Source organism: Pisolithus orientalis, assembly GCF_024613125.1.
Source record: "Pisolithus orientalis strain OTSU chromosome Unknown F5J12scaffold_36, whole genome shotgun sequence".
NCBI lineage: Eukaryota > Fungi > Basidiomycota > Agaricomycetes > Boletales > Pisolithaceae > Pisolithus > Pisolithus orientalis.
Window position 1 is genome coordinate 220,395 of NW_026260817.1, and position 27,684 is coordinate 248,078.

A 27,684-nucleotide genomic window follows, 5' to 3' on the forward strand; every position below is an offset into this window, starting at 1 on the left:
TGACACGAGATTGACACGTTCCGTCCGGTTATATTCGGAGCTTCTGGGCGTGGAGATGCAGTGGAGTAACGTACTAAACAATTTTTCTGCACAGCAATAGGAACAAGGCGTTTCCCGATCGAATAGGTACGAGGCTCTGCTCCCCCGAGCAAGGGAATTTGAAGAGTATACATAGGTATTCAAACACGGCCTATATCCCATCACCACCCGCATGGCAAGCGTACTGCATCGATGATCCATCCATGTTTTCTGGCCCCCAGTGCCAGTCTTTTTTCGGCGCAGGACGAATATGAATGGAGAACGAATCCCTGGCACCAGGTGGAAGCGAAGAAGAAAATAGCTACAGCCCATGCTCGGCGATATATCGCATAATCGTCAAACTAGCTAGTATATCTTCAACAGCCACGCCACATCAGATGAGACCTGAGAGCACATCAAGGAACTGTGACAGCTCACCGACACAGAGGTTTGAATAGGCCTCATGGATAGTGAGAGTGTTCCCTGAGACACCATATACGGCAATGCTTGGTGGCCGAAGGTCGTAATGTGCTACCATGTACCCTTCTGCCGACAAGCACTGGAGAACCAGGGGTCATATGTCAGTGTCTGTAAGCAGAAATGGGACCAGGAAACAGGCGTATGAAATATTAGGAACCCACCGTCCACTCATGTCCATCGATAGACTTATGCTGCCACTTATATTCACGCCCGTCGGAAGCTCTAAATTTTCTCGAAAGTGATCTGGTGAAAAAGGAAGTCCATCATCAACACCCTCATCCTCATGAGCGCTTTTGCATTCCAAACCGTTCACACGCACACGTGCGACGGGATGTTGCTTCTGAACAGCGTCATATATAGGACTCACCCTCCAAAGAACGTGGTTTTCCTCAGATAAGTGTGCATAGGTATCGGAATACTTGACGATGGCGATTGGGTGAAGTAGATAGTCCCTAGTCCAGGACGTGTTTCGCCGAATTCAAGAACGACGGAAGGATGGCGGTCGAGGTGGCGAGTGTCTTTGCGGCGCGTGGAACGGCAGCCCATCACGTAGACGGCTAGTGTGTTCTTGTTTCCTGATGTAACATGAGGGTAGGGTGTGATGCGGAAGAACATGCGATCATATATATCATCGAAATCAGAACGGTGGAGGTCGCCAGTGCGGTCTTCGAAGGTGAAAGGCATCATCTGTGTGTTCCTCGAGTTCGACATGACGGCAGTGGGTTTAGGATTCGAGACAAAGCGGGAATACTGATCACACTGACGGTCCTGGTATGCGAAAGGAATGACCCTTTTATATGGCATGAGTATTGGTGCTTAGACATTTAGGGACTTGTAAGGTTCTCCTTCCTCCCTGGCAAAAGTGCACAGAAGTCCCCGTCAGATTTCGCCATGGTGAAAAGAAGCAAGCAAAGACGAGGAGCTCACCAATTTGGGTCGCGGAGTTGCAAACGGAAGCGGGTGTGAAGTGATGGAACAAAGCGGTCCCAAGAAGTCGATGGTGTCTTATTGCCCTCCTGTTGCTCATTTTCGCAGTGCGTTCGCATCATGTTGTGCAAGGTTCCATGTGAAATGTGAACGTGAAGCAATCGAGAGTTGAATGAGAAAATGCGGATCGCGGCGGGCTTATTGTTGAGTGCGCTGAACTCACAGCTTCAGTATGCCAAACCCGGCCTGTGCGTCGTGCTTAGTGTCAACGCCACTGTCAAATCACAAATCATAACAGCCCTTAGATTCCGGAGTGTTCTACAAGGGCCCACTTTGTCAGTATAACACAGGAGGTAAGGTCGGAGTTCCATGCTCTGATTCAGGATAGTGAGGTGGTACCGCACATGTTTGCCTATGGTGGAGCGTGTGCTGCACGTTGATCTATGGAGAAGGTCACAGATCAAAATAGTTTTGTGGGGATGCAACCTCCCTGAAGTTCGACGAGACAGCAGCGGTAAAAGCCGAACGAGGCGCCTTCTTATTATGGCCAATCCCATAGTAGGTAAACGTGGGGGGTGTCAAGCGACAACGAGTAGCAAGTCGTCGATGACGACAATTGCTGATCATGCTGATACACGAATATGACTCATGGTTATGGGGTAGTGCTGTGCGGCGTGGCCGCTACGCTCAGACCTCGGGCGAGCGTAGGGTGTTAAGTTGTTGGACCTTGGACGTGACTGAGACTGAGAGCGCTGGATCCCAACGTTGTACTCATACTGGTACCTGACAACTGATAGTTCGACGTTTCGATCTGTCATCGGATATGATAAGCATGGGCCATGGTGGAGCCTGTTGGAGCCAACAGTTCCGTCTAGGAGACCCGAGATCATGCACTAGCGACAAAATGGAAGGATAATGTGAAGAATAGAAGGCGACCTGTTAGTAGAAGTGTCTGACTGGCAGGTGTGCGAATATATCCCCAACTTTGGCCGACTCGGACAAATATCATTTCATCGAGGTCATGGGCATTGGTCCGCCCAACTATGATGGACCTATCATTGAAAATGCGCTTATCATTCTGGTGAACGTGGAGCGTAATCAAGGCAGAAGTGGAGCTGGCCGAGGTTGGGAAGAGATTAGATGGACTCACCACCTGTAGCGTTCGTGATACCAATACAGGGAACCTTGTGCAACCATGTATGTGCAAGGGGCCACCCGTGGAAAAAAAAGACTGGAGTAGCAGTTAGATCGGTACATTTAAGGCACTTTGGTATGGCCATGCGGCAGAATCGGTAGCAGCAGAGCACACGCTAACAATCGCAGATATCTCGGACATGTGGCGGGTCAGGGGGTCAACATATTGTCTCAAATTATCAGTGCAGCGACGGATCTACACACATCTTGAGTGGAAAAAAAAAGTTTGCAAACGAAACAAAAGTAGACGGACACATACCATAGCACACTACATCCTACTGCCATCAAATCCGCCCTCTGAGCCTATATTCCTAGCAGATGTTTTTGCATCGAGGAACAACTCGTTCATCTCCCCAATATCTTCCACCTCGATTTGGTTTCTTCCGGAAAGGCCAGCGAGAATGGATGCAGGGGTGAGTAACTGGAGGGCATATCTGGCGAATCGCAGATAGCGCTCAATGTCATCTCAGTGAGGGAATTCCTTGTGACTCACCGCATTGACCCTCTCTCCCCTTCTTCTGCTAACCGATCCAGCACACCTGGGCCGAGCTTGAGTCCCTCAACGTTGGCGCGCAGTTGGACTACTTTGGCAATCTGCTCCCGATTGTATGTATCAGTCTTGACGATCAAACACCTATCATGCGGGTGAGACCTGTTCTTGTTGAAAAGTTAAGAGGAACGGACCGATCGAGCAAATCCACAGGTATACCATGTGGCGAGATAACATCGGTTGTTCCACGGACAACAGCGTTGCCCCTGTTGGTAGCAAGTATGACTGTCGGTGCCATGGGCGACTCGAGAAGCGCATTTAGATACGTAAAGCACTCGATATCCAACATGTGCACCTATCCAGCACGACGTCAAGCTTCCCACAACAAAAGTCCAACAAATTGTACTGCACACCTCGTCGACGAACACGACACCTGGTATCACCTCTGCAACGCCTTGGTCAACGTAACCTTTCACAACTTTGTTCACCTCTTTCCGCAGTTTTTCCGTGACCTCCGTGCGACCGCTTTTCATGAGGCTACCCATAACACTCATGATATCCTGACCGCCCTGCGGTCTTGCGTTAGCCGCATCGAGGTCACCCAGCGTGACATCCTGGACTAATTCTTTCCGCTTATGCACGTCGCCCTTCGGTAGTGGGACATATGTCTCCGATTCAAGGTCGTAGGATGATGCATATGCGTCTGATCGGCCAACACGCTGCACGGCCTCAGATACGAATTCGGATCTGATCCGGGAGAACGCACCTTGACAGCACCTGTATTGGCTTCTATGTAGATAACGTCGCCCACAACGATCTTCTCTTTGAGCATCGCTTCATAGATAGTAGGATCAAGCCGAAGTTGCTTCGTTCCCTTGACCGTTTTCAGACCAACTATGACGTGTGACACGGTTTTTCCATATCCGCTGAGAGGGTTTTCAGCTTCGGCCGGAGTCAGCTCTGTGACTTCGCCTTCATAAACCTCTTTTGTCTCTTTAATCCTCAGACCTGTGAAAATACGGGTGTGAAACTTCATCGAAAATGGCAGTGGATGAATGATTGCTCACCTATTGCTCGTCTGAAAGCCTCCGCAAGGACTTCTGTCTTCTTCACTTCTGCACTGTACACCTCTGACCCGACCATCGGACAAAATGGTACCTTGACTCCAAGTTCGTGGGACACGGCTAACGCAAGCGCAGTCTTTCCCGTCCCAGGTGCACCAGCGAGGAGTAAGGCACGTCCAGAGAATTTGCGTGACTTGATGAGTTCGACGACGACACCACACGCCTAGGATAACTCGTGCTATTATGTATAGCGAATGTCAGACCCATGGCGTCCTGCTCACCTCCCGTGCGTTCATCTGTCCGATAAAACCACCACCATCGGACAACGCAAGCCCTTCTGGGGTCAGTCCAAGACCCTTGATATGTGAATGGGGTGCAACGCGAGATGAACGCGCGCTTGAAACGGCTGATGGCGGTGGCATAGCATTGTGTGCAACGGTCGACGGTGTTGTCGTAGTTTTCATTTTCGACAGTAAATCTTGAAGGAGATGGATTACGTGAGCCGGTGGTTGTTTGTTTCCGAGGCCGCTGCCAAACAAACTTGGCGCGTTACGCTACATACTTACTTCCAAAGTCACCAAGTAGACGACAAAACAGGTCATTAAGTTTCAACAAGTGCCAACGCTTTCATCAAGACGTCAGCAGTCGAGCCATCGTTTGCTAGGACTCTTGTCTCATCCATCCTTCTCTCTATATCCATGAGGTACTCTGCCGCTCCAGACATCCAAGCCACCTCACAGCAAAGCGCGTGAAGCGCAAGAAGAGCGGGGTGGGGAAGAGGGTATGCAGTTGTCGTGGAGAAAGTCACCTTATCGGGAATGCCTTTGACCGTCTTCAGTCCTTGAAAAGCTTCGTGTACACTATATGTGTCCTGTATACCCTGTAGACAGATATTAGGAAAAGCGGACGAGGAACAAGATCCGGTGAACGAACCTCCACAGGTTTAAGCCACAGTATGAGATCATCGAAAGCGGCGTGACAATCGTGCTGCAGCGTCATGATGTTCTCGAGTCGATGGATCAGTCCGTCCGACAGGAGCTCAGGAAGGTCGATCTCGGCGAGCATCGACAAGACCGTCCGGACACCCGCAGAATGGAACTGCTATACAGGTTATTCTTGAGTCGGCAGAAGGAAGACGTCGCAAAAACCCACCTTGTTGCCTTCTTCTCCGATATTTCTATTAGTTGCCTGTGGGATAATGTGCGCAGCTTCTATGTGCCGCCAGCCACCGCCTCGAAAGTCGCTCTCTCCAGTGAGCATGCAGCGGTTGTCGCCACGACACATTGCCTTTTCGAGACATCACATCCAGATGAAATGGTCTGGAGAATTTGCATGGGAACCTACAGTCGTCCAAGCCGTGCCATAATCTATGCCGCCCTCTTGCATTATAACCATGGTATTTTCACGAGCACCTTCCAATGACGGGGGTGAAGGGCGCCCAGACTGTGCGGGCGTTGATCCGCGGCTACCCCTAACTGTGAAAGGACCATGCTGTAAGTGATTCCACAAGGCAAAAACGCTGAGACTCACAAGCCTTGATGAAATTACTCACAAAATGCTTGGCTAACTTCATAAGATTTGCATCGTCCGTCGCTAACGTGATTTCGCGTTCAACCTGTCCTTGGGGATTACCAGCGGGGGCCAAGCGCAACAAGTGCCCGAGAAGACGAACGCACACAATTGGAGGAGGGGAGTCGGGGAGAGCTTGAAGATGTGGTGCCGCAGCCTCGAGGGCGAGGCATCGTTGGTAGGCAACATGGAAGGCGTTTGGCGGAAAGGGATTGGGAGGGAGCGGGCTAGGCATGGAATACCTTGTGCCAATCATTTCACACCGGGGATGGTAGTCATTAATCATTGCTGGTTGACGACCTCAACGAGAATTCACCTCCGGGGCGGGCTCAGGGGCCGTGCGAGTGAGTCCCCACGCGAGCTGTCCCCTAAGAGTAACCCAAGATTATCGCCCGTAGAATAGAATGAAAGTATACGCTAACAGCTGTCCGCTCTTCCTCGAGGTCTGATGTAAACGTCAGATTATCGTAAATTGTTGCTGCCTTTTTTGCAGTTGACAGCAATATAATTGCAAGTGTCCTCGGGACCATATTTACACACGCAAGGGCGCAGTCTCGCTTCCTTGTAAGTAACCCCACTCGCCTCATGGTAAGCTTGCTGTCCTCGTTGCCCTTGCCTGCATCCGACTCGTTGAGCTACCTGTCATCCTTGAAGCCAAACGTTATTTGGCATAGCAAATCCCACGTCATGGCTGAGGAGGCACAACCCGGTTCACTTACAAGGGTAAGGAAATTCAAGGACTGGGTTCATGACTACGGTGGGTGGACGTCGCTTTCCTCGAGACGCCCACTCACCATATCCACGCACACCAGTCTCGTTTTCACCATGGATATGCTCCTTTATCGATACGTGAGTACTTCAGTTTCCCTCTCGCTCTCGGCGATTCGCCACGCCTGTCTGATATGCATCACCTAGCAAACATTTCCAGCGATTGAGATACATCAAACAGCTGGGTGTCTCATACTTCGTCTTCCCTGGAGCTGCCCACAACCGGTTTGAGCACTGCCTGGGTAGATCTCTCTCTCACTTTTCCTCTATATCACTCCTTCTGACCAGCGTGCGTCGAATTCTGATTTGGATACGACCGCAACTTCGGCTACGACAAAGACAGGTGTCGGACACCTTGCAAGGCTCATGGCGGTACACCTCAAGGACTCCCAGCCCCAGCTCGGCATCACAGATCAACATGTGAAATGTGTCGAACTTGCAGGGCTCTGTCATGACCTTGGACATGGACCATGGTCTCATCTCTGGGATAGCATCTTCATCCCGACAGCTCTGTGAGAATGCGCGTCTTGTTGTTGTCTGCTTTTCGTTCATCCATCTTTTCTGACAGCCCTGGAAAACGCTGGAAGCATGAAGATGCCTCAGAAATGATGTTCGACGACTTGGTCGAGACGTATAGGCCAGAAATTACTCCAGAAGAAGTCGTTATCGTCAAAGCACTTATCGCAGGGGACAGAACGCGTTGTCCGTGCGTAGCATACACTCCGACGGATCACATCCACCATGTTTCCACTGACGCCTCACTTGCACTACTCAGTCTAGGGACCGAGAAGCCCTTCCTTTTCGAAATTGTAGCAAACACACGCAACGGCTTAGATGTTGACAAGTGAGCGACAAGCCCATGCTCGCTAGTGCGTTGTTTTATGTTTCCTAGGTTCGATTATATCGCGCGAGATTGCCATGCTGTAGGCGATAGAGGGAATTTGTCCATTTCGAGGTAAGGGCATTCTCTACCACAACAATGTGGACACCTTCATTTCCGTCCATATCAAACAGACTCATCTCGTCTGCGCGCGTGATCGATAATAAGATATGCTATGACATCAAAGACGCCAACCAAATATACGAGCTGTACTACACTCGTTTTTCTCTGCACAAGCGCGTATACAACCACAAGACCAGTAGGTTCAAACCCCATGCATCAGTAACCAGAATGTTCACATACCGTCCAGTCAAAGCCATCGAGTATATGGTCATCGACGCCCTCCTTGCTGCAGAGCCCTACCTGAAAGTCGCCTGCCTGGTCGATAAACCCGATAGATACGTCTTCCTCACCGATAACCTTCTCAACAAAATCGAGGAATCCACCAAAAAAGTAGGCCTTTCCGTAGCGTTTTCCTTGCCGCCCCAAGTGATGAATCCACCTTTAATACAACCAAACAGGAGCTCGAACCCGCACGCGCTATCATAGAACGTCTACGTACACGTGATCTCTATCGACTTGTCGATTACAAAGTTTTCTCATACGCAGACCATGACATGGTGCGCCAAAACGTTACCCCTGCTCGCATCGTCGAAGTCGCAAAATCCGGATTGCTGGAAGGTGTCGACGAAGAATTAGTGTCACAGCTCACGCAGGAATGTGTAGCAGTGAACGTGTCAGTGCTGCACTATGGAAAGGGTCCAAGTAACCCGTTAGACGATGTGACATTTTACTCGAAGCAACAGCCTGATGGTGAGTATGCGTTCCCGCGCTCTTCCGATGATAACCGTCAGTGACCGCGCCCCATGGTACGTATGCACGCACAGTTGGTCGCAAGGCAGACCGTAGCGACATCTCCCTTCTTATGCCTTCCACGTTTGCGGAGGTATGGCTCCGGGTATACACCAAAGACTGCCAGTTCTTCGGGCTAATTCAAGCTGCCTACCGGCAAATTCTAAAAATGCTCCAACCGTCCGAAGGCGTAGTTGCTTCTGACGAGCAGCAGCATGAGGACGAAGTTGCACCCGAGGACCCCGAAGTGATGGTAAAATTGTGGACACCTTCAACTTCTCTTGACTCACCCTTATCAACACCCCGTACGTCTTCGCGGAAGGCAAGTGCCAGCTCATTGGCTGAACATCGTCCCGGCCCTGGCGCGGGCCCATCTCCAAGCATAGGCTCTCCTTCGGCTCCCGGTGCAGGCCCAGGCAGTGACCAACTCCGTCGTCCATCCACGCCTCTCTCATCCAACACTATGGGCAACAATCGTCGTGGTCGCGCGTTTGGCCGGACCCCAAGTTTTTCCGACAACGCGTTCACGACTGTGCCTCCGAATTTCAGGGACGTATCGCCTTCGAGGAAGCCAAGAAGTAAACGTGCGAGGGAGGGTGAAGAAGGTGGGCATGCGCCTACGAAAAAGAGTCGTATTGATGGCGTGGGTTCGTCCTGAATCGGAGAGTGCCATTCCCGAATGAATACTTGGACCGAATGGCTGGCTATTTTCTCGCTGCCTCGTTCTGTTCTGTTCTGTTTTCTCTGCATTTCATACCCGCCTGACTGAGAAGGTTACTTACTAATACGCATGTGATGGATACCATGTCGCATACTTTGGAATGATCTCATTCATGCTGCTGACGTATGTCTTTCGCATCTTATGTCAGGGGTCCAGCTTACATAGGAGCCCAATTCCACATGAGTTCCACCTCCGAATCGTCACATTTGCAGGTGCCCATCAGCAGCCTAAAACTGTATCACGCCCCCTTGGATTATGCCACTTGAACTCGAAGGAAGTTGTCACTGTGGAATTGTCCGTTTCAAAGTATTGAGCAGCACACCTGTGCCATACCAGGTCTGTTTCCACTCTCGTTGACAATAGGAAGTCTTATCTTCTTGTCCGATGCGCGCTATCGCTCTTTGGAATATCCGTAGCTTTGTGTCTGCTCTATATGCCGCAAAGTTGGGGGTGTAGGCGGTTCCATCAATCTGGGTGCCTATGCGAAGACGTTGAATATAGCTCAGGGGAGAGGGCATATCGGGTAAGCTCAGTTCGTCAAGACCCCGCCAGAAATCTCCTTGCACTGTCTTGAATTTGGAAGTCGGAGAACCGACAAGTCTGTTCGAAACAGTGTTTACAAAGCCGTTTTGGACCGCGACACTCCCCACGAATCCATCGCCTCATCTGAGCGTCATTTTTGCACGAAATGTTCGGCCATGCTCTGGCTTTACGACGAGAACTGGTAGGTGTGTTGATTCTAATCCTCCTTCATTAGGGTGGTTCTACTCGGTCAACGCCTGTGACGCTGTAACACCCGCCTTCAGGCCGGATCTCTTACACCCCTTCGCGTCTGCGATTGACAAACCAGAGCTCGAAGCACCCGAAGAGATGGTTCGTACGCCCTTTCCACGATAATACTTTCCGTACCAAGCGGTTCTGACGAATCGACACTAGGTCGTTGTCAAACTCGACTCGAAGCCCGAGTGCGTAAGGTTACCTGAGGGTCCCAGACAGACGTACCAACACTACGGACCCGATTCGATCAAGGAATGGCATAAGAAGCATGGAAAATACTTGGATTAAAGTTGAGAAGTAATGATTCGAGGTTGCATCTGCGTCTTTTGAGAAGGTAGGGGTATAATCCAGTAATTGTTGAACGCCAAGCTTTCAGCATGCCTTTTTAAAGACTGTTCGCCATGCATATTTTATGATGTATAAACTTCAGGGACATTTACGTACCTGAGCGGAGAATCTGCAACGATCAATCATAGTGCTTGCGACTCGCGCGACTCTCGTGGCAGACCAGGACGGACACCTAAACGACTAACCAGGGCCAAGAGTAAAACAAATACGACTCATCATGATGCCAACCTCAGTCCCATTTGGACACTAGGACGCAAAGTGGAGTAGGGAAAAACATGACCTGATTGGTATTCGATCACAGGAGGAAACTATGGATGAAGCAATATAAAATATGCAAACGGAAGGTTCATACTGAGCAGGTTAGCATAGTAGTTGTCCGTGTGTGCGAAGCTCCGCGAATGCAGCATTGCAGTAATGCGGAACGAGTCAGATAGGCTGCGGAATTCAAGCGCTTTGACGTCGCTATCCATGGATAAAACCCGCACCTCGAGGAAGCTATCATACAATGGTTCGAGCAGCTCACCAGGCTTGACTTTACGATGATCATTATTTCCGACACGAAGCAGGAGCCCAGTGCTGGAAACCAAGTTTCCAATGCTACCACAGCAGCAGGTGCCGGTGCCGCAGCCAGCATCCAGAACCCCGCCACGCAGATAAGGGAAGCAGCTGACGCCTTCTCGAGTCATCCAGTACCAGGTGCACCGCAGCCTCCTCCGACGTACAGATCGTACCCACGTCACCAAAGTCGTAGTCTGTTTAGCGCTACAACCACGCCAGCGTACCGTCGGTCACCCTTCTGTCGATTTGCGAAGGCATTCTCCATTGCCTTCGCTCTTTATCTCTTGATTATCACAGCAGCGAGAAGCACCATACACATGGCCTTCCGTTCGGTAGGTGGTCATTCGCCAGACCATTTGTACCATGACCGATATGCATCGTACCAGCATCGGTGCTCAGGACCAATGGTAGGGATACCCAATCCTGAAGATGGCACAATCCTTCATCGCATCGACTCGGCGAATTGGGCACACTACGAATCCAATCCAACATGGCCAACGCCGCCGAGGCCGCAATTCAACTACCCATATGGCGCTCAGACCACGTTCATGCTCCCCGTTGATGCCGATTCCTTGTACCTCATCGCGAGGGGTGCTTATCAGCATGGAAAGGTGAAGTTGAGGCAGTCAGACAGCGTTGAATCGGGAAGCGTTCGAGTGGACGTGAGGGCAGCGTATTACGATCAGAGAGCTCTCGCCCGTGTGACCTTGTGTAAGTTCAGCCGAACGGACAATGAGCATGGTATCGGTATCTACGTGAGTATCCATCTCTCGTCCTTTGTTACCTATCCAGACTCGCCAGGGGCAAGTGGACTAATGGGATTTGGTCGTAGACACCGCAATTAGGTTGGACGGATAATTACAAGGACCAGGTGCAGTTCCTTGTCACGTTCACATTCCCAGTTGCTCCCGTTCCCGGAGTACCGCTGCATATCAGACGTTTCGATGCGGATACAAGCCAGTTTTCGTACTCGGTGGGGGATCTATGGGAGTCGATGTTATTCGATGATGTCGTACTGGGGACCTCGAATTCCCATATAAACGTCACGGTAAGTCGTCCTTCGACGTCCCGCCTGCAGGAGCTGATGGCGTATTCTTTACATGCAGTCTATTGCGCTAAAGAACGGATCCTTTAGGTCGAGCAACGGCTATATCGCCGGTCACTACAATGCGTCAGGCTCGTTGAAGCTGACGACCTCTAACGGCAAAATCAAAGCAACGGTCTCCCTCTTGAATGAACGCACTCTAGCAACAGAATTAGACATGCAGACAACTAATAGGTATGCAGCTGCCCATTGACCGTCCACTACCCGCTCTCGGAACCTCGCTGACTTTATCGTAGCCTCATCCAGTCAGAAGTAACACTGAACACGCCATCAAATACAGGTGGTGCATTCGAAGTTTTTGCACGCACATCCAACTCTCCCATTTCCCTCCGATACGCCGACTCGCCTTTTGACTCTTTCCTTGCTTCGAGTGCCATCACCTCCAATAGTGACGCATGCGTCAAAATGCATAATACATTTGAAGGCTCATTCGAGCTGACCACTTCGAATTCTTCGACTTCGCTGAAGGTGAGACGTGGAGACGTGGACCCCACAGGGCGCGGACGACAGCGCATGGTCGCGCAGCATAAGATTGGGAACATAACTTCCGGAACGGTGTTTTGGGGTTCGGGAGTGCGGTACCCTCGCGGGTCGACGTCTGTAAGGTCGAGTAATGGCCGGGTTTCGTTGGAGGTGTGATGTTTGGTGTGAGGTGTTGGCCGTATGATATGTTCTTTGGCTTTCTTTCACTTGTTGGATGTGTACATTGAATCACTTCTACTCTCCCCGCGATATACTATTCACATTGATTGAAATAGGAATGAAGGCATTTGCTATGAACCCCCGATGTACTTGGGGAGCATCAGACATGCTGGAACGTGTATGGGCTAGGGGAGAGGCAAGGCCTATGCTTTTTCGTACGCCACAGCCTCGTGCCCTCTCTCTCCCACAAACGTCCACCAACCATTGGTCTACTGGTAAGCGCCTCCCGAGTTCTTCAAGCTGTGTGACTCACTCAAGCAGCAAAGCCCGATTTCCTCTCGCCTTTCCAGTCAACTTGCACCTTTCGTATTTATTGGTGAGTTCCTATCGGACCATCGTTGCGTTATATGCATTGAACTGCGTATAACCATTATCCACAGTTTGTGCTTCGTGCCAACACCCAAAATTACCTGCTCGAGACATCGTGTCTTTACCGTGGGATCTTTTGCGCTGCTCGGCTGTGACGAAAGCGGCTTCGTTTAAGTCACACGGGGTTAACACCTCAGAATAATACTGCTTTATTTCCCTTTTCTTTCTCTTTCTTTTATTCTCCCTTTTTTAGTTACTTGTTTGTCTCTCGCCGCACTCTGAACGTATATAAACCGTAGTTACTGATGTACTTGCTCCCTAGTCTACCTCGAACAGAGAATCTTCGGCCAGTTCTTCCTGAGCGACTGTAAGAAACACTCCTACGAGAACGGACTAGAAGGCGCCGTTCACCCTCCAAAGTCGAAGTCGAAAACTTCGACTTCGACTTCGGCAATGTAGTCACGTGATAATTATATAAGCTGTGCACGCCCGCGCGAATCACTGCGGAAACAGGTTTTTAATCAGGTTCGGGGATAGTCGGGTTAGTAATAATAGTTGTGCTATATGTCGAGGGAAGCCAAAGTTAATAATACCTTTGACTATAAGGTGTGCTCAATTGCAGTTGTCGTCCAAAATGTTGTCGGGTCTGTCAAACTTATATTGAGGTTTCTGTCACTTGAAGCGAGACAGGCAGGGCTATGTGAGTGCATGTGAGGTAATGCTGTCTCTGGCTGCTCTGGCATGGGAATGACCAATTAGGCAAGTGGGGAGCTAGTCTCCGATGCCTCTGTGACAAGCTACTGGACTCCGGCTCTGTAGTGAAATTCGTACTAGGAACAACAGATGGACTACAACTTCTACTTAGAATGTGATACTCCAGCTCTTAGTCTCACTCCAGCACACAGCTTCCAGCAACTCTATTCTTGTGATGCTATAACATCAGCTGAAAACAGGCAGCCAACAAGCACGTTCAGCCTCAAAAAGAGGTGAGACTCGTAGATCATTTTCTTACAACTTGCCATCTTGTCTGCCTTCGAGATCTTGCTGAATTTGAGCTCGTTCTCGCCTTGATTCTGCCAGCATGCATGCATGTGCAGAATACAACGCAAGCAGGTCACTGGCGTCCTGTTGTCGTAGTCACCTCGCGCACGGCAGGTGGTGAGCATTGAATGTTGAGATAGGCCTTCAGCGCTTCAGCGCTCGAGTCTTCGTCGATAAGCATTGCCACATCAGTGTTCTTGCCTAAATGGGACTCAGAGCGGCTGGACCCAGCATGACCTCACCTGCACTCGCATAGTCCTGCCTGTCTCGCTTCGAGTGACAGAAACCTCAATATAAGTTTGACAAACTCAATGGCTTTTTGGACAACAACTGCAATTGAGCACGCCTATAGTAGCTAAGTGTTCTTGTTTCCAAGCGTTGTCCCAACTCGATTCACAAACTTATCACCATGGTAATCCTGACAATGCAGATAATATTCAGATCGGATTTGAGTGTGGTTATAGACTATGATATTGAGTTGCATCATATTAATATTGATGATCCTCTTGACTTCAGTTGTGCTTTTCAGAATAGTAACATCAGATTATATTTGGTGTGCTCGCTATGATGACTGCTTCGAAAATGCTTTCCTGCCCCTTGCCCCTGGCACCCCCCGAAAAAAAAGTGTCCCACCTGTGTGCTTACTTGCGCTCACCTCCTTTATACAGCCCCTGGGGGAATTATAATTACAAATTCCCGACCATAATTTGGGGGAAATAATGCTGGGAGTCGATAGATATGTCCATTGGGATGTCCCAGGTGAAATTTGAATGAAATTGGTGGTCGGAAAAAAAATCTACAGGGGGTAGAAGGATGGTCAGACCACAAAATGGTATCTCTTTGGAAATACTTCTGGGAGGCTGGAAATCATTTCCATTGTCTTCAGTGGCATTGATAACACCCAGGACATCCATCCCTGGCAAGCTGGCACCCCCTCCTGATGTTACTAGATCACCATCCCTGGGGTATGAGGAGGGGATCAGGTATGTGGATGAAACAAATATGGGGACCTTTGTAACACAATTCTGATGGTCTTGTAATGTCATACCCATGGGTTAGACATGATTCAGATAGCTAGATCAATCTCTGAAATTGTTTTGATGGAGTGAACATGGGGAGAGCGGGGTAACATATCTTACATAGATATTCTGACACCTAGAAATGCTGCAACCATTGTCATCATCCATTGTGACTTTCAGGCCCTCCAGGACAACCATTCCTGACAAGCTTTCATGCTTGCTAAACTTTACAGGATTAGCACCCCCAGGATAAGAGGAGGGGAATGACACATAGGGTCCTTTCTGGCATGATCCAAATGGTCCTGCCATGTCATTCAAGTGGCACAGACATGGTATGGACAGCTGGATTGATCTGGAATTGTTTTGATGGAGCAAAGCTGAAGAGGGGGGTTCACATTTGGGCCAGGTATCATCCCAAGATGCCAAACATGTTGCTACCTGATCAGACTACACTAGGCAACACTGGGATTCAGTTCCACAGGAATGGGAACCACAATCTACATCAACAAAGGTCTGGTTCAGAGTCCAACTCTGAATGGCATCTTCCAAAGATGTTGGCTCTGGTTTTCCCTCTGAACCTCTCAGCCTAATAATCTACTTTCCCAACCCTGCCCCAGGGTCCGAGTGCACAGAGTGTGTAGGGAGTGCATAGACCAAGTGTGCAGAGTGCACAGAGTGTGTAGGGGGTGCATAGACCAAGTGCACAGAGTGCATAGGGAGTGCATAGACTGAGTGCACAGAGTGTGCAGAGTGCATAGGGAGTGCATAGACCGAGTGTGCAGAGTACACAGGGAGTGCATAGACCGAGTGCGCAGAGTGCACAGAGTGTGTAGGGAGTGCATAGACCGAGTGTGCAGAGTGCACAGAGTGTGTAGGGAGTGCATAGACCGAGTGCACAGAGTGCATAGGGAGTGCATAGACTGAGTGCACAGAGTGTGCAGAGTGCATAGGGAGTGCATAGACCAAGTGCGCAGAGTGTGCAGTGAGTGCATAGACTGAGTGCACAGAGTGCACAGTGAGTGTGTAGTCCAAGTGCACAGAGTGCGTAGACCAAGTGCATAGACCAAGTGCATAGACCAAGTCCACAGAGTGCACAGTGAGTGCATAGACCAAGTGTGCAGAGTGCACAGTGAGTGGTGTGCAGTGAGTGCATAGACTGAGCATGTGACAAGCATAGTGAGACTGAGTGACTAGTGGTGACTGACTAGAGACAATATGCAACTGGTTGATTATCTGGGGCAGAATGGGTGAAAAGCAAAAAAGGGGACAAGAGCCTAGTGATTAACTAGCAAAAGGTGAACTGCCATATTCATTAGGCTAAGTTTAGAGTAGACTACCAATCAGAGGATCCAAGTGAAACCCAACAGTGCATACATATTGTTCTCTTCATGCAAAAATAAGCAACTGGTTGCTTATCTGCATGTAGCACTGAATGTGCTTGAGGGGATGCTTATGCAAATGACCTCCAACTATCTGACCCATGGTTGCAATCAAAGTTGAAGTCACATCTAGCCTAGGTCACTACATGGAGCCTGGCCCTCACACAAAATAAGCGACTGGTTGCTTATCCCACCCATGGTTGTGAAATGAAGAAGCTTAGTCACCATATAGAGCAATCCATATGGGGTTATACTGTATATGGATTAATCCAAATGGGGATGTACTGTATATGGAAAGTATCTGCCACATATATATAGGTATCACTGTGGGAAACCAGCCACATTGCATCTTGAACTCCTACCACCACCATCATGCCTATCTGCCCTACCTGCCAAGAGAGCTTTGCCAGTAGAAAGGAATACAGCTCCCATGCCAAGAAGTGTGTCCAAGAGGCCACCATTAGGCTGCCTCACATCAACCAGACCATCAACCTGAAAAGGGATGAGGAGGGGAATTTCATTTGTCATTGTTCTGCCATGGGGTGTCCCAAACCCTTCAAGTATGCTAACAGTATGAGAACTCACATCATCAAGGCTGGCAGTAGGTGGAAGGGACAGGTCAGTTGTGGGAAAACATTTCCACATTTGGAAGTATCTCTGACCATGTCAGCAGGGCAATCCATCCATAGGAAAACTTGACTTGGTGAGTAACTTTATCAACCAGAAAAATAAGCAACCAGTCACTTATCTTCCCATCACAGACCCATGGACAAGGAATTGTAGCTGGACCCAGGAGGAACTTGGCAAGTGGCTTGCTCAAGCAGAATAAGCAACCAGTTGCTTATCTGCTCAATGTCATTATAGCATGATGAGATCAATGAGAGTAGCAGCAGTGATGAAGGTGAAGGTAAAGCAGGTGGTCCTAGCAGGGCCAGCAAGCACTTGGTAAGTGGCTTTCCCAAGCCAGAATAAGTGACCGGTTGCTTATTCTGCCCAATGTCATTGTAGCACGATGAGATCAGTGAGGGTGACAGTAGTGACAAGGGCAAAGCAGGTGGTCCCAGCAGGGCTAGAAAGCACTTGGTAAGTGGCTTGCCCAAGCCAGAATAGGCTACTGGTTGCTTATTCTACCCAATATCATTACAGCATGATGATATCAGTGAGAGTGACAGCAGAGATGTGAGTATCGTGCATATAGCTATTGGTGACAAGAGAATGATGGATGGTCATGGTATACCAGTTCCATCAAGCATCCATTGGATCACCAGTAAGTAGATGGGGGTGCATCTGTCTGTCCTTACCCTGCAGTGCTAAGCAGTGAAACAGATAGCAGAGGATTTGGGTCAGATCCCATCTCCTAACTGGTCAATGCCACAAGATGGAATCATGCATTCACCACCACCAGCAGTGAGTGTCAGTGCTTCCCCACAATAAGTGACCAGTCACTTATCCATGGACTGCAAGATCATCCAGGGTGATGTGAGGATGGTGTCACCTACAGCCCACAAGTCAGTCCCTCCTCAAAAATCCCCTCAAGCACCAGCACCACAATTGCCATCTCTCATGGTGAGTCTATCAGAGTCAACCTGTGAACAACCAGACTCAAGTTCTCTCAGTCAGAAATCCAAGCCCACAACCAGAACACTGGCAATGTTGTGCCCTCTTTAGCACAAAGGTCATGGCAGCCAAACTTGCCATTGACCACAGCCCCAGGACTCATCTCTGACAAGTTTCTGGATTCATTGAACCTTGCAGTGAATGCAGAGTTCCACTTCCTGACATGCCAAGTCTGTGAAATGGCATTAAGAGCAGGAGAAGTCAAGAGCCATCTGGCAAAGATCCATGGCAGACAGGCAACCTACAGTGACATGACCTTGAAGCTTGCCATGGCATCACTGGAGGTGACAGAACAGCTGCCCACTGGTATTACTGGGCCTAGAACCATTGTCCATGGTCTAAAAGTCATTGAGGCCATGGCTTGCAGTCACTGTGATTTCTTGTCCAGGTCAACAGAGCATCTGCAGAAACATCACTCCAGAGATCATCCAATGGAAACTAGACCAAAACATTGGAGAGCTTGCAAGGTACAGCATTTGAAAGAAAGCTCAGGGGAACTGCAGGCATTCTGGGAGGTTGAGGATGGAGACAAGCAGAGCCAACCAACAGCCAGACAGGTACTGCTCAAAGAACTGGAGCCCACACTAGAGGTGGTCCAATCACCACCAGATGGTCACATGGTCAGCCCTTGGTTGTTGACAACACAGTGGCATGAACACCTTGCTGGCAAGAACATCAAACAGCAGTGTGGCCTGGTCATGTTACCCAAGGCAGATGATGGTCTCATTCCTGGACTGAAGGAGGTGGTTCAAGCATACTATCAAAAGGCCCTCAGTCTGCTGGAGCACACAGGAGAGATTGTCCAGAAAAGGTTGAATTCCCCCAATCCCATGAAAAGGTAAGCAGCCATGCATGCACAGATAAGCAACTGGTCACTTATTCCTTCCCAGTGGCCTGTCCAACACACCCTTCCACAAGCACCTGTATGAGTCAACCATGAAACAGTACATCATCCCAGTGGTGATTCTGCTGGCAATGTTGATCAGACAACAGTACAGTGGAGGGCCATTCTCTGGTTCAAATCCCAAGCTGTTAGATCTCTTGGCAGTGCTTCGCATCGGTCAAGAAGACACAGAAGCATTGTCACTCATCCATGAGTTGCTGTTCCAGCTCTGGAGCACAGCATGGAAGCATCAAGGAGACAGGGACATTGTGGACCCCACTGAAAGGTGTCTTGCCCTGATGACTCTCAGAGAAGATGGTGCCTTCAAAGAGCCACATCAAGTCACCCCGATCATAGCCAGGTTGGAGTACTGCATGCGACTCACCTTTCTCATGGAGATCCACAGTCACATGGAGTCAGACCCACAGAAGGATGAAGAGGAGCACTGTTCAGACCTGGAGAGCTTCTTTGTGGAGAATACCCGATATACTTTCTCCCATCTGTGTTCCCTGCAACACAGAGCAACTTCCCTGGCCTTGGACACCATGAGCCTTCCTTGAGTGTGGTGGACAGACACCAAGACCTGGAAGACCATGTTGTACAGAGGGGAGCAGGTGGACTTTGCTGATCTCTGCAAGGTCTTTGAAGGGACAGAGGTCAAGCTGGTAGAGGCATGGGAACAGGGGATCCTGATGGGCCATGACATCAGAGCAGACTATGACAGGATTGCAGAGGACTTGGTCAACAAAGATGTTGGCTACTCCTTCCTTTCTGATGTCAGAAATCCACAGCTTGCAGGTAGGGATAGGCTGGTGAAGCACTTCCTAGAAGATGAGGACACATTTGCCCACTTTGCCATGATCAGGCAGGGAGCCATCATATGGAACACTGGTGCCCTTCAAGCATGGTTGAAGAAGTATGCAGAGCTGCAAAGCTTGCTACTTTTGCGAGCCCAGATGCTCAGTGGGGCTCCAAGTCATGGCACAGAACTAACTGCCATGACCTATCGCAACACCCAGACCCTGGCCAACTCGGAACCTGGCAGTACTGGGAAACCATGTCTCTCTCCTTTGTCAATACCTCAAGACAACAGCATTGACAGGGAAAGACAAGCTGATCCCTCATGCCCTGGATGGCATCACCAGTGACATCTTGGTCTTGGCACAGTGCAAATACCCTAATACAGAATCTAATCCAGGGTCTGGTACAGATGATATGGCTTCAGAGTGTGGTACAGGATCGGATGCAGAGTCAGAATAGAGTGCAGCAGGACTGGTGTGTATCTGGGATGCTGGGTAACTGATGAGCCACACAGGAGGTGTGGGAAAATGATCACATGATCATGTACAGTTGTTATGTAAGCAGCAGGAATAAGATATCAATGTGACAACTGAGATGGAGTGTGATGATTGCCTCTTAACCTGCAACCACTACCTTCCTGATTAAGGGCTGAAACAAACAAAACCAAACAAGATGAACACTCAGGTGAGATTGGGTTGGGCTGTTGAGAAGTGACCGGTTGCTTATTTGCATGGTTGGTGACAGAGCATTGGCAAGATGACCTTTGTGTCACATGCAAGTCATTTGAACTTGAGATGGAAAGTAGTGGAGTTGACTGAAGGCCTTATGGAACTATCATCACCCACACCACAGCCACTAGGACCACAAAGAAGACAAGGAAAGGGAAGGGAAAGGCCAAGTCCAATAAGGGTAAGGACAAGGTAAGGCATCTTGCATGGACAAGCAACCAGGTCACTTATCTGTGAGTGACATAGGCAGAGGACCGAGTGCCATTGCCACAGGGTTTTGATGATGGGGGATGTCATGAGGAGGTGGTGGGTACTGGATCATATGTATTTGTGGATTCTGACAGAAGCCAGAATGGTACAGGCTATGACCAAGAAGGCACCTGACCCCTCCCCCCCTTTCTATATTTCACTAGACCATGTTCCTTGTTGTTCAGCATGTCCCACCCACCTTTACTGATGTAATTAAGGCCATCTAAATCACTTGGATCTAGTTTGCTGCTTTCGTCCATGATGTGTTCTGCCTATTATGCCTACATGTGTTTTCCATGTCATAATCCATGTAGAGGGGCCAGGTGCTATGGTGCTGACAGTCTGAAAAATCTTTGAAATATCACATACTGGTGCATGATCCCACCACTGCTCTTTATTCAGTTCTACCACAGCATCTGACACTACCAATGCAGTATTTAGCCTCCTGATCATCACCCTGACCTCTTCCAATTCCTTTCTTTCTGTTCAGTGGCTGGCATTTGTTCAGGTCAGGGTTCTACAGCCAAGAAAGAGCCTACATCATATATAACACTCTCTGCCTTCTGCAAAACAGAGGGAGCATCAATAATATACATATGACTTCTGTGCCTGTTGGAGCAGGTCACTGGTCATATGATTTTGTAGACCAGTTTCAACCTCCTGTCTCTGCCTGTTCTGTGCTGCTCCAACCTCCTCCCACATACTCATCATAACCTCACCATTGCCCACCACACCACCCTCATTTCTCCTGCATATCGGAATGCACAGGACATGCACCTGAATATCCTGCAGTGAGAGACCTGTCCCATTTAGGACTTCCTTTGTGATGTCCAGGGGTCTGGTGCTTCCCTTTGCGAGTTTCTGTAAACAACTGCAGTGGAACCAATTTTTGCAGGTTTGACAATACCATTGTTGAGCTTTGTCTGGGTTATATGGTTTTTCACAGACAGAGCAAGCATGGAAGGGGCCCTGATGGGGTGTAGTTTATGTCAGGAGTTTTTCAAAAATCAGTGTCATGCCATTCATCCGTACCTGGATGACTTGTTTACCATGTGTGCTCATGGTCCACCATGTATACATATCCTTGGGTCCTATCAGAGGACCAAAACACCTTTCTGCACTGGAAGATGTGATGTCTGCTGGCGCTATGCTCTCTGTGAGCTTCCAAGCTGTATACAAAATTCAGGGATGACTTATACATGATGGCCTCTGGTTCAATGATGCCATTGTGGTCTGATAGAACCAGCTCATTGTTGCCAATGTATTTTCTCATGCTGTTTGTGAGTGAGTCAAAGATACAAGGAAGTTGATCACAGCTGGCTCACTTTTTGTCTCCTATATCGCTCCTGCTGTAGTACCACTGCACTTCAACCCATGCCTTCTGTACTGCATGTCAGAAGGGTGGACACCCATGTGGCACTGGAAGTCTCTTACATTACTTTTCTTCAACTGTTGGACTCTGATGTCCTTGATCACAGCATACCACAGGCTGCCATCATTGCCATTTACAAAGATGCTAATTAAAGCTTCCATCAGCAAATGACATACCTATCCAGTCTTTTCTTACTTATCACCTCTTTGGAAGGTGTGGGTCATGTGTTCTGGAACTTCCTCCCTTCCATCCAGGATGTCTTCACCTGCACTGGTGAGGTTCTTCACTGGCTGGATGAGCTTAAATGACTGCTGGTGTCTAATTGAGACCTACCACTTAGCTTGGAGGATGATGGAAGGGAAAGAAAGGTCTTGTTGGATGGAGGGGCCATGTTGGGTTGGGAGGCGAAAGTAAAAAGTCAGAGGGTAACCCATGATGTCGCTTGCAATTCTTGGTTAGCCAGGGCAGATCCCTAAAAAATTTTCTTTGGATTTGGCGTGGCATTATGTGTTTGGGATCGGCAAAGAACCAACATTCCACTGCCATGGCACCCCAGACACATTCCCAGAGAGCCCTCAGAGCTGCTTCCAATGCATCCTCCACTGATGAAAGTGAAATCAGACTTGCATTTGACAATGTCATGAAGGCCATTTCTCCTCCATCTCATCATTCAGACTCAGCATGCTCTTCTCCTCTGTCCCCATCCTACAGTGTAATAATGGGTGGTCTCCTTGCAAGAGCAATGACTCCTCCAGAAGATCCAGAATCCTCTGTTGATGAGGATGAACTAAACCAGATATTTGAGAAGTGCCAGGCCATGGTAAACCACTTGAGTGGGTCAGAAGAGGAGCATCAAAGCAATGCCTCTGACGATTCCTTTGTGAATGTGCATGGCCCATCAGTTGCACCATTGCATCCACCCCATCAGGACTTGAGTCAGGAGTCAGGGGTGGCTTCTGTATGTGATATCATCAGTGAGTCTCTTCTGTACTCTTTCTCTCCATCCACTTATGATCACTTCTGAAAGTGTGTTCCATGGCCAGGCCTACCACATGGGCAATGGCCTACCAGACCCTAGGGACACTCTGGTATGAAACTTGGATTGATGCCAACATCCTCAACTTTCATCTCCTGTCCCAATGGTATGCTGTCCAGGGCAGGACGCATGTCTGCTATGCCGACTTGTTCTCTGTCATTCCATCTGTCAGTGGGGGCACCCATGCCTTACCAGATGCACAGGAGATTCAATTTTTTTGTCAATGCCATCTCTTCAATTCCCATCCTGCCAATCCATCTGTTCCCATTGCCTTTGCAGTCATGCACAACAGTCACTTCTTTGTTGCAGTCTTTGACTATTGGTTGAACCTTGCATTCATCCTTGGAAGGTGCATCAAACGTGTCCTGGAAACCCCCCATCCCTACTATGACCCACTGCATAATGACTGGAACACATGGAATGGCCCTTTCTACTGGACATGCATAGCATCTCTTCATGGATTTGATGCTGTCAACCCAACCCAAGTTGATGTGCAGGTGTACAATTGGTCACAGAATGGTTTTGACTGTGGGCCCATTGCATACTTTGTCATGGAGTCACTCATGAGAGGAGGGCTATCTGGTGATTGCAGGCCTACCACCCACATCCCTCCAATTCCTTGTGGTCATTGTCTCTGCCTTGGAATGCTTGTCATGGTGAAGGAGGGCTGTCAAAGGTGCTGGGAAGACTATTGTTACTTGTCTACAACCACCCTTCCCCCTGGCCACATATGGACACAGTGGGATGACACTGAAGCCATCAGTGAAGACATCCTCATGGATGTGGAAAACCAATCATCTGGAGAGCAACATGCTACCATCATCCATGAGTTGAATGTCATTGGGGCCAACTGCCTTCACTTCCAAAGGGGGGATGACTCTGGTGATGTAGTGAACCCCAATGTGCACTCTGATGGTGACTTTCCAACTGACACTGAAGATGAAGGTGAAGACCATTGTTTGCCTCTGGACACCAAGTCTCAGCATCTCAGGGATCTCCTTCAGCACTACCCTTATGTGAGCAGGGCCAGAGCCAGGGATCAACTTCCTCCTTGGGCTGCCCATGGTCACCAAGTTGAAGGGGAATCCACTCCAGATGATCCCCTTGAGATCATCCAGTGATGCAAGGAAGTCAAGGACTGGTCAGCTGGAATGATGTATTATTTCCCACATCCAACTCCACCAGTCATTCCCTACAGTTCAACACGCCACTGCCCATCCACCTTGGTCCCATCATCAAGGAAAAGGCTCCTATGCACAAGCACAATCATGTGTATGTCAACATCCTTGTGCCTCAGTCAGAGGCAGATTCCAGTGCCATCAGAAGCTGTACCAAATGGTTGACCATGGCATTTCCTCTGTGTGGAGTACCTCACACAGTGTTTGGTGCCTTGAGCAATGCTGCTGGCACCATGAATGTCTGTTGGAGTTTATCACTTTTACCTTACTTGTGGTTCACCAAGCACAGCATTACATAATCCAAAAGCGGACACTTAGCAGTTTGTTTTTTCCTTACTGCACCTCAGCTTCAACCAACTTGAAGTCTGAGGTGGGACTCCTTCCATTCATTATATTGGAACACTTACTTACCTACCTACAGTATATTCCTCTCCATAGGTAGTTAATTGTTCAGCTTCAACCAACTTGAAGTCTGAGTATATTCCTCTCCATAGACTTGACAATCCTGCAGCTTGTCATCCTCCAAAAATGTCTTCATTTGCTTCCCCAGGATGATCCACAGGGATCAGATGACACACAGGCATGCCAATTGCATCCCAAAGGAGGTCCTCAAGTTTTTCTGGGAGCATGTCCAACTTCCAGCAATCTGTGCACATGCAGATGTTTCGAGTGCACCATACATCTCTCTCACTCTGAAGGAAGTGCAGTTCAAGGCACAAAAGGGTGGCAAAACCAAGAAGGCTGGTTGGCCAAAAGCAGTCCCCTTTTCTATGCAAGTGTTGAAGCAGATCCAGAAGACCATGGAGGCAATCATCTGAGAGGACCCTTTACAATTTGCAAACTATGGTTCCTTCTTCTTTGTCCTGGAATGCAAGGGAATCAAGTTGTGGACGACAACCACCCTGTCAGGAGTGGTTCAAATGCTGGTCCAAGCTCTCCTCCATGGACTTCCAGCTCTGGATTGGTCCCACACGGTAGACAGGGCCAATGGGGAGCTCTTGGTCAACTTGGGAATCAGCATTCACCCCACATGTAACGAAAAGCTCATGGGATTGTGGAGACCAGATGCCCTGGAAGCTTCCTTTGGGGCAGGTGGATATTTGCAAGGAAATGCCCACCACACTTGCATGCTTGGACAGTATGGGGGGATTCAAGCAGAGATGTCACAGGAGTGAGCAAGGCAAACTCACATTGCATTCAGAAGTGCTTATAATCTGGCCTATGAGGTGATCCAACCCAATGACAACAGCCCCACCTTTGTCATGGACAAGGATGCTGATGCCCTGAACAATGACTTCATTGGGGAATGCATGCAGGCCATCAACATGTATTCTGGAGATGCAAAGAAGAGGTCATATGGGGTGCAAGACAAGTACAGGATGAGTGGGGCTGCAGTGGAGCAGGCAATACTGGTGGTGCCACAAAGGGTGATGCATTTCCAAGTTCAATCATGCTCATATCTGATGCTTCCATCTTTGCAGATGGAAGAGCTTTTAGCCTCCAATCCCATTCTCTGGATCCTGACCAAAGTCTGGTTGGAATTTATGGCTAGACACATCAGGGCCCTCCAGTTTGCTCAGATCTCTCTCAAGGAACTGGAACCACCCAACCTTGGGATTCTGACCAGCATCATCTGCCACATGATTCAGTGCACGTCCACCACTGAAATAATCCTCAACTTCCATGTGAGAGAGTCCATGGCCCTTCTGCAGGTCTCCAGGGTGTGTGAGCGGTTGGGAATGTTCTTCCTTTTGGACCTGGACTTGCATCATGTCCCCCATCTTCCAGAAGTTCAGGATCATGATGACTTGGAGGTGCTCAAGCTGATGGAGGGAAAGTTGAAGAGGGGTGACAGACAACCTGCCTGGCCAAGGATTCCCCCTCTGGACAAAGTGGAACAATTTCCCATTGGCAGTAGACCAACATGGGCCAAATTGACAAGGACCATCCAACTGCAGCCTTGGTTGATCATGCAGGACTGGAAGTGGTCAGCCCAACTGTCCAGTCTGGGGCCAGTGGTAGGGAAACTTTTTCGTTCTGTTTACCTGTCAGCTTTGGATCCAGTTGGATGCGACTTGGCTGACAGGCTCAGAGGGAAAACCAGAGCCAGCATCTTTGGAAGAAGCCATTCAGAGTTGGACTCTGAACCAGACCTCCAGGACAATACATGCCTGCGAATTCAAGGCCTGCAATGCAGAAATTGCAGGGAGTGGAGGGGCTGGTCGCTGACAGTCAAGCTTTGCAGAGAGGGTCAACCTGTTTTTCCCAGGACCCACAGCAGGACAACCTTCATGGAGGTCACCATGGAATGTCTTCTGGACAAAGCCTGGCTATATTTGGGAGTATCACCAGGTGATGAAGAACAGGATGCCCCTGGAGGAGTTTGAGGTGCTGGACCACCTTGGCAGGATATTTTCTGTCCTTCAGACATTACCTGATGTGACCAAAGGGAGTGAAAAGAGTCCTGGGAAGACATGGTGGGTGGAGGGTGAGAAGGTGGTTCTGGTGACAAATCCCAAGTTCTACAAGATCAAGGGTATCTCCACCAAGAAGGAACAGCAACAGGCCAGGAGATGAGCATCTTGAGTGGTAAAGCCCAGGAATGCACTGCAGATGGAGCTCCTGGAGCATGCTGGATATGATGAAACTGCTGGCTAGCAAGGCCCTCATCTTAGAAAGGCAGAGGCTGAAGAGGCACAGACTAAGAAGTCATGAAAGGCAAAGAATGCTTGAAAGCCTTCAGCAAGAAGAGGCAAGGCCACCTCATAGAGGGAAGCAGAGGGATGGCAAGGGGGAAGGCAAGGGTATGGGTACAGAGGGAGACAGTGATGAATTCTGTTCATCCAGTTCCCCATGTATCAATGATGTGGTGCCAACTTGTGGTGCACTCTGTGCACTCGGTTGATGCACTCTGCGCACTCAGTTGATGCACTTCAAGGGGTCCAGCATGCTCCAAGGAGGAGTGGTCAGATGGGAACATTGGTATGTTATAAGATGGATTGTAGTTGTATTACCAGACATGCAATAGACATAGGAGAGTCAGGGAAAGATGGTTAGTGCACTGGAAACAGGTCTCAGGGTGTCCCAGTCAATGTGGACAGGGGCTTTGGTCCTGGATCAATGTTCATTGGTGTTTGTTGCTGTTTGTTGGTGTTCATTGGTGTTTGATGGGGTTCATCCTGCTGTATGGACCTGTGGATGTCCAAATTAGGTCAATTGAGGTGGTCTGAGGGGGGGCAAACACCACTTCAAGCAATCCAGCATGCTCCAAGGAGGAGTGGTCAGATGGGAACATTGGTATGTCTTAAGATGTATTTTAGTTGTATTACCAGACATGCAATAGACATAGGTGAGTCAGGCAAAGATGGTTAGTACACTCAAAACAGGTCTCCAGGTGTCCCTGTCAATGTGGACAGGGGCTTCGGTTCTGGATCAATGTTCATTGGTGTTTGTCAGTGTTTGTCAGTGTTTGTCCTGCTGTATGGACCTGGGGACGTCCAAATTAGGTCGACTTTGGTGGTCCTAGGGGGGACAAACACCACTTCAAGGGTCCAGGCATGCCATGATGGGGAGTGGTCAGACAGGATCATTGGTATGTTATATCATGTATGTAGGTTGT

General features: G+C 49.1%; 9 protein-coding genes across 9 annotated transcripts; 6 read left to right on the top strand and 3 right to left on the bottom strand.

Moving 5' to 3' along the window:
- Positions 1–139: 139 nt before the first annotated feature.
- F5J12DRAFT_352021 (uncharacterized protein) lies at positions 140–1,500 on the bottom strand. Its single transcript, XM_051739006.1, has 6 exons — positions 1,426–1,500; positions 1,263–1,351; positions 866–1,185; positions 660–741; positions 457–577; positions 140–393 (listed from the first exon to the last, which is right to left on the bottom strand). The coding sequence occupies exons 2-6, from the start codon at positions 1,320–1,322 to the stop codon at positions 341–343; spliced, it is 636 nt and encodes a 211-aa protein (XP_051596694.1). The 5' UTR covers positions 1,323–1,351; positions 1,426–1,500; the 3' UTR covers positions 140–340.
- Positions 1,501–2,887: 1,387 nt separating this feature from the next.
- On the bottom strand, positions 2,888–4,637 carry F5J12DRAFT_896111 (RuvB-like helicase 1; the record flags this gene model as incomplete). The annotated part of the gene is made up of 7 exons (XM_051747911.1): positions 2,888–3,053; positions 3,113–3,253; positions 3,304–3,464; positions 3,523–3,828; positions 3,876–4,117; positions 4,177–4,396; positions 4,455–4,637. The coding sequence occupies 7 exons, from the start codon at positions 4,635–4,637 to the stop codon at positions 2,888–2,890; spliced, it is 1,419 nt and encodes a 472-aa protein (XP_051596695.1).
- Positions 4,638–4,659: 22 nt separating this feature from the next.
- F5J12DRAFT_853206 (uncharacterized protein) lies at positions 4,660–6,221 on the bottom strand. The gene is made up of 6 exons (XM_051746597.1): positions 6,059–6,221; positions 5,704–5,984; positions 5,518–5,648; positions 5,326–5,460; positions 5,107–5,271; positions 4,660–5,053 (listed from the first exon to the last, which is right to left on the bottom strand). Exons 2-6 carry the CDS (start codon positions 5,975–5,977, stop codon positions 4,775–4,777), a joined length of 984 nt encoding a protein of 327 aa, XP_051596696.1. The 5' UTR covers positions 5,978–5,984; positions 6,059–6,221; the 3' UTR covers positions 4,660–4,774.
- A 208-nt stretch (positions 6,222–6,429) lies between these two features.
- F5J12DRAFT_725607 (uncharacterized protein) lies at positions 6,430–8,900 on the top strand (the record flags this gene model as incomplete). The annotated part of the gene is made up of 11 exons (XM_051741651.1): positions 6,430–6,499; positions 6,555–6,591; positions 6,658–6,752; positions 6,854–7,022; positions 7,079–7,216; positions 7,286–7,354; positions 7,403–7,465; positions 7,525–7,649; positions 7,701–7,843; positions 7,912–8,203; positions 8,278–8,900. The coding sequence occupies 11 exons, from the start codon at positions 6,430–6,432 to the stop codon at positions 8,898–8,900; spliced, it is 1,824 nt and encodes a 607-aa protein (XP_051596697.1).
- A 159-nt stretch (positions 8,901–9,059) lies between these two features.
- F5J12DRAFT_352063 (Mss4-like protein) lies at positions 9,060–10,205 on the top strand. Its single transcript, XM_051739007.1, has 5 exons — positions 9,060–9,299; positions 9,380–9,486; positions 9,577–9,687; positions 9,770–9,836; positions 9,900–10,205. The coding sequence occupies exons 1-5, from the start codon at positions 9,219–9,221 to the stop codon at positions 10,026–10,028; spliced, it is 495 nt and encodes a 164-aa protein (XP_051596698.1). The 5' UTR covers positions 9,060–9,218; the 3' UTR covers positions 10,029–10,205.
- Positions 10,206–10,627: 422 nt separating this feature from the next.
- F5J12DRAFT_896114 (uncharacterized protein) lies at positions 10,628–12,390 on the top strand (the record flags this gene model as incomplete). Its single annotated transcript, XM_051747912.1, has 4 exons — positions 10,628–11,401; positions 11,479–11,694; positions 11,753–11,925; positions 11,988–12,390. The coding sequence occupies 4 exons, from the start codon at positions 10,628–10,630 to the stop codon at positions 12,388–12,390; spliced, it is 1,566 nt and encodes a 521-aa protein (XP_051596699.1).
- A 4,183-nt stretch (positions 12,391–16,573) lies between these two features.
- F5J12DRAFT_785376 (uncharacterized protein) lies at positions 16,574–19,961 on the top strand (the record flags this gene model as incomplete). Its single annotated transcript, XM_051743230.1, has 12 exons — positions 16,574–16,819; positions 16,875–16,904; positions 17,066–17,146; positions 17,210–17,284; positions 17,348–17,380; positions 17,442–17,468; positions 17,528–17,608; positions 17,666–17,767; positions 17,809–18,656; positions 18,709–19,203; positions 19,306–19,745; positions 19,804–19,961. The coding sequence occupies 12 exons, from the start codon at positions 16,574–16,576 to the stop codon at positions 19,959–19,961; spliced, it is 2,616 nt and encodes an 871-aa protein (XP_051596700.1).
- Positions 19,962–22,395: 2,434 nt separating this feature from the next.
- On the top strand, positions 22,396–24,008 carry F5J12DRAFT_896118 (uncharacterized protein; the record flags this gene model as incomplete). Its single annotated transcript, XM_051747913.1, has 2 exons — positions 22,396–22,825; positions 22,879–24,008. 2 exons carry the CDS (start codon positions 22,396–22,398, stop codon positions 24,006–24,008), a joined length of 1,560 nt encoding a protein of 519 aa, XP_051596701.1.
- A 1,319-nt stretch (positions 24,009–25,327) lies between these two features.
- Positions 25,328–26,642, top strand: F5J12DRAFT_896119 (uncharacterized protein; the record flags this gene model as incomplete). The annotated part of the gene is made up of 3 exons (XM_051747914.1): positions 25,328–25,492; positions 25,547–25,979; positions 26,311–26,642. The coding sequence occupies 3 exons, from the start codon at positions 25,328–25,330 to the stop codon at positions 26,640–26,642; spliced, it is 930 nt and encodes a 309-aa protein (XP_051596702.1).
- Positions 26,643–27,684: the final 1,042 nt, after the last annotated feature.